Here is a 5530-nt window from a genome sequence, read left to right as displayed (position 1 = left end):
GGTAGTTTTAAGTAAAATCAATTTATGAGACCGAAACAATTCTACTTTCAAAAAACCAAATATCCTAAAATTATTTTAAAATCAATTCTACACTTCTAAAATTATTTTTGTCTATTTCAAAAATTAAATCAAAGATACATTTACGGAATAAGTTATAATTGGTTTACCCTCAGCAATTACTTGAGGAAATATTGATTTTCTGCTTCCAACATTAAGATCAATTCAAAAAGCATAATGCATTAATGCATTATCGAAGCCTCATTCCCTAAGCCATAAGAAGAAGAAGAAAACTTAATTCTCTAAAATATCAACAAACCTGAAATCACATTAACAACAAGGATAATACACTTTTTACAGTGCCTAAAACGAAATATATAATGAAGCAGAGATTTTTCAGTATCACAACTAATTATTTACACAAAGAATAAAACCAAGTAAAGATGAGATACACATATTGGACAGTTAAAAAATGGGGGAGAAACATAACCAAGACTTTGTCTCTTAAACAACTACAAATACAGATTTTTCATGTCTTCACAGAAGATAACCTATGTTTTTATACCAATATTTCAACTCCTATTCAAAATATGATAAGGAGCATTTTCTTTTCCTCTTTAGTTTCCAAGAATCCCTTATCAATTATGCTTGATGTCATTGATATATGTCATAAGGATGAATCATGCCCGTCATTGGCGCATTTCCTTTGATGTGACATGATGTCTGCTTTCTGTGACATTTGAATTCGCAAAGACGTCTTGTGCGATTTCCCAGCTTCCACTTCTTTCCCAACTCGAGTGTCTAGCATCAGATCGTATTGTGGTAGCTCGATGATCTGATGACAAAATTGAATCGGGATCAGCTGTAATATGGGGCGCGCCATTGCTCCCTCTACTCAGAATGTCCTCGTCGAGCTCTTCAATATTCCTACGCTGTGATATCTTCAATAGATCTTCGCCGATATCTAGATCATGTTCAACTTTAGGACGACGATCACCACTCAAATCGCCTTGTTCGTGTCCCCGGGTAAAGACTGGAGTCAGCGGCCTTTGCACCTCCTCTTGAACAAAAGCCCGGAAATTGTTCCTGGACGGGTTTATTTCCGTGCAAAAGACTTCCATAAAATTATTTAAACAACCTCGATTAAAAACATTGATCCTTCCATCAGCTCTGTGCCGGAAGTTTTCATAGGTTGTCTGCAAAACAAAGGGCACTAATCCAGGTGATGAATGAGATATAAATAAGATATAGAAATCGGAATCGTAAAAAAAATCGACTGACCTGATTTGAGCCTATAAGGTACAAATGAAAACCGGTTAGTCCACCAACAAACCATAGAGAGATGAAACAATATGCCATTAATATCACGGATGCAGGAGATTCTTTTATCGCCTTCCATACTGTACCGTTGTTATTATTATCCATCAGAACCTTGATGTAATAAGCCGAGAGAGAAAACACATAGACACACAGAATCGTTGCGGAAGAAACAAACAGAAAGAAGTAACGGTAGTTCCTCTGCACATTGGAATGGCCCGAAAACAAATTAGAACGAGAGAAAACGAATAACAACCAAAGAATATCAATGAAGAAGAAAACATGTATCAAGTTTGTTACTGTCGTCGTACCAGTCCAATGCATTGGCCCACCCAAGGGCAATGGTGATCGAAACGCTCAACACAGTTGTTGCATATGGAGCAATGCGAGCAACGAGGAGGACGATACAGCATACAAGTTTCACAATATTTCACCTTTACAGGACGGCCATTGACCATTACTTCTTTTGTTCGTGGGAACTGAAGGGTTGGCGTTTGTTGCCCGGCTACCCCGGAAGACTCATATCGAAACTCTTCTTCTGGTGGATGTGAATTCCTTGGAATAATACCCGGATCACGTGCGGAAGTAAGACCGAGGAGCACCAGGACCTAGAAACATATACTAAAGGATTAAGTTGATGGTTTATTTGTAGATAAACGGATAAAACATCAAATCCAACAAAAACAACAACATCTACGCCTTATCCCACTAAATGGAGTTGGCTACATGGATCAACTTTCACCATAATGTTCTATCCAGGACCATGCTTCTATCCAAATCGTGAATCTCTAGATCTTTCATAATAATGAAAGATGAAACAGAACTTACATGGATAGTAAAGAGAATTGCAGCTACTAAAACAGCATATCCTGAATAATACGAAGAAAACTCGTGCCGAAGATGCCTTGCTACAAATGCACAAAAAATGATCACCGGAACAATAATCAGCGAAAAAGTGATAAGCAGGGATCTGGCATCTGGCCCAAATGCCAACCTCCCTCCAAATATGAATTTCTGCAAAAAATTTAGGAGAAAAGTATGAGCTATGATAAGAATGGCAACAATTAGCATAAAATAGTTCATGAGAAACAAAAGCACTTCTGAAATTTGCCAAAGAAATACAGCATTAACAAAATGCTACATTGTTCAAAAAAAAGATAGTATCAGAGATTGGAAACAAAGCACAGAATCACAAAAAAAAACACCAGACATAAATATCATCTTCCCTCAACAATACTTATCATTATCAACCAAAGCTAAAAATGTCAAATCTGAAATCTGCATACTTGTATTCCCCAAAACAGCTCCTTATTCAAAATTGCAGAATCAACAAAACAAAAAAGCACAATCTCAACACCCTACTACTACTACCTCAACATTCAACAAACACACCCAACTAGAAGCTTAAAAAATCATTTCACTTTAACATAAACAATCTCGAAATTTCAAAAGCTTACAAAATGAAGCATAACAAATGATATACCAACAAATCTAGAGCATACCCAAATAGAATATAAGGTAAAAATAGAAGGAAAACGGTGAAAAGGGAAGAGCTTTACATTACTTCCTTTCCAAACTTGGTACACGCGCTTTGCTGCCATGAAAACTCCTGGTTGAGACTAAGCAGAGAAGGAGAAAGTGAAAGAAAGTAGTAAGACCCAGAAATGGAAACTGTTCATCTTAGTTTCACTAGCACTCAACTGAATCAAAGAGTCAAAATTTGTGGGCTAAGTTTGGAATGCGATACAAAAGCTCTTGAAGAAGGACAAAAGAAAAGGAAGAGAGAGAAAAAAAAGGAAGATCCAAAGAAGTGTGGAATGGCGGTTTTGTGAGTGTGGAATTAGGGAATTGAAAGTGTGGTTTTTTGAGGTTAGGAAAGTGAAATCTCGAAAAAATAAATGGGAAAAAGAGTGAATTCTTCTTGTGTTCTCTTTCTTCATTGATTTCTTCTTACTGGTGTCACTCTCTGTGTGTGTCACTGTCACAGTTACAATTGTGTCTGACGTTGTATTTTTACTATGTTCCACGTCAGCATATCTGTGACATGATCCAATGGTTCTGATGAAGATACTCATTTGTTTTTCATTTGTCACCAGGTTGTGTTGTGTTAGCTTGGTCATCATTGCAAAAGTTTGTTTTATTGAAATTAAAATATTACTAGTACTTGATTATTAATTGATGTAGTTGAAAATGAAATCACATAGTGCATAAAACATCATCTTATCAATTTAATCAACTTTTATAAGAACCAATTAAGATTTAGGTTGGATTTGGCAAAAACTACAATCTAAATCATAGTATATATTGAGTTGGATGAGATCAAATAATTATCCACAATACTATTATTTAGTTGATTAAAATAAAATTCTAAGTTTATAAGTTGGATTGGATTAGATAGTGAATTATTTAACTTTTTACTTTTTTTTCTTATATAAATATAAATGTTGTATTATATTATTTTAAAATGTATGCACATTTTTTATTGTTGACGGAGGAGAAGTATAGTTAAGATCTTTATGCTGTTTTGGTTTTTTTTATAGTAGATATTTAGATCAACAAAAAGTTTATGTTCTTCCTCTGTTTTTTACTATAAATTGTTTTTAAAATATTGTATTTAATACTATGTTGTTTTACAAAAACCAGTTATATTAATTATAATATTATTTTCTAATTATATCTTTTAGCATTCTTGATTTTTCTTTTTTTTAGTGTATTTTTCAATAATATTAATGAAGAACAATTATATAAAACCATTTATAATTTTTTATTTTTTACCACGATAATTATATTTTTTAATGCATGTGAAAATATTAAAATAATTTATAATAAAAAATAGAGGTAGATTAACACACATTTTTCTCTGGTATTTGGGGCATTTTTGAAAAAACCCATAAAAATCACAATTTTTCTCTCTAACTCTTGTAAATTCTCTTATTTTGTTCTTTCATTAAACTCATTCATTAAAATAATTGACGTCATATTGATATGTTGTATTATTTTGTTATTTTACATTTAAAATAAAACATGTGGCAATATTAAAATAATTAAACAAATTAATCATATTATAATTACACTTCCTTCCGTCAAACCCTAAACCTACAAAAATCTTTTTTCTTCCATTATAAGAAATTTGGTCTATTACCAGAGATAAAACTCTTCGAAAGGTGAAAAACCACCTCACAAAAAAGAAATTTGTTTGGGGTTAAAGCATCTCAGAACCGACGTCCTAACAACTTTTTTGCCATGGGTTTAACCCCCTGCAAAGTTGTTAGGAGATTTTCAACAACACATTCACAATACAACAACAAATTCATCCAAAAACTAATAATATTTAACCTTTTTATGATGCATATATATTAAAAAAAAATACTAAAATAAATGAAAACTATTAAATATGTATCTTAGTTGGAGATTAATATGAATAAACAGAAGGAAAAAAATAGTTGATTGATGAGGAGTTGAAGGTTTTGTTAAGAAATGAAAATGGAGTATGAGTTGAAGGTTTTGTGCTTTAGGGAGAGAGGATGGGGAAAATTTTGGTGAATTGAGAATGAGGAAGGTAGAGAAACTATATTGCTTTTAAATAAATATGTGTTGCTTTTAGCTTAGGGTAAACCTTAGCAAACTGCAACGATAATAAAGTTTAATCAATGTGCAAACCAACTCTATGAAAGTCTTGGGAAAATGGAAAGACATTGCGTGGGGGAACCCCTGGCAAACTCAATGGTCAAGGTCTGTTGAGGGTAACCCCTAGCAAACTCAATGGTGAATCCTGACACAAATATCTTTTTACTAAAAAGGTGAAAAATCATTATTTCACATTGTGTGAGGGTACCCTCGCAAAGTCAAATGTCACATTTTGCTGGGGGTACCCCCTGACAAACTCAACCACCCAAATATTTTGAATATACTTTGGTTTCCCACCTTAAGTGTTGTGAGGGGTGACCCATCGTACACTTTTTTTTATTTCTTTGCTTTATTGCGAGGGATATCCCTTGGTAATAATATTTGTTTTCTTGTTTTCTGTTTTGCGAGGGGTTAATCCCAGCAAAGCATCTTTTTTAGTGAGGTGGTTAACCCCATGCAAATAACCCCTGACAACATGTCAGTTTTCTTATAGTGTTCTTCGTTGTCAACCTTGTAAGTGAAAGTAATCTCCTTTGAATCCTAATGTCAGAGTAATTCGTCAATGGTTGAAGGCTACTTGTGTTAAGGC

The 5530-nt window shown here is 33.6% G+C and overlaps 1 protein-coding gene across 1 annotated transcript; it reads right to left on the bottom strand.

Moving 5' to 3' along the window:
* Positions 1-373: 373 nt before the first annotated feature.
* Positions 374-3225, bottom strand: LOC127091134 (protein S-acyltransferase 8). Its single transcript, XM_051029692.1, has 5 exons — positions 2874-3225; positions 2143-2328; positions 1626-1922; positions 1279-1515; positions 374-1193 (listed from the first exon to the last, which is right to left on the bottom strand). Exons 1-5 carry the CDS (start codon positions 2913-2915, stop codon positions 687-689), a joined length of 1269 nt encoding a protein of 422 aa, XP_050885649.1. The 5' UTR covers positions 2916-3225; the 3' UTR covers positions 374-686.
* Between the last annotated feature and the right edge of the window lie 2305 nt (positions 3226-5530).

This window comes from Lathyrus oleraceus, chromosome 6, assembly GCF_024323335.1.
Source record: "Lathyrus oleraceus cultivar Zhongwan6 chromosome 6, CAAS_Psat_ZW6_1.0, whole genome shotgun sequence".
Lineage (NCBI taxonomy): Eukaryota > Viridiplantae > Streptophyta > Magnoliopsida > Fabales > Fabaceae > Lathyrus > Lathyrus oleraceus.
This window is presented reverse-complemented; position numbering and strand designations above follow the sequence as displayed.

Bases quoted from the DNA above. Each gene is read 5' to 3' on its own strand.
- LOC127091134 (XM_051029692.1), bottom strand. From the start codon at position 2,915: ATGGCAGCAAAGCGCGTGTACCAAGTTTGGAAAGGAAGTAAT. The intron at 2,329-2,873 runs GTAAAGCTCTTC...AATTTTTTGCAG, and splicing joins AAGTTTGGAAAGGAAGTAAT to AAATTCATATTTGGAGGGAG. The intron at 1,516-1,625 runs GTACGACGACAG...TCCAATGTGCAG, and splicing joins TGGGCCAATGCATTGGACTG to AGGAACTACCGTTACTTCTT.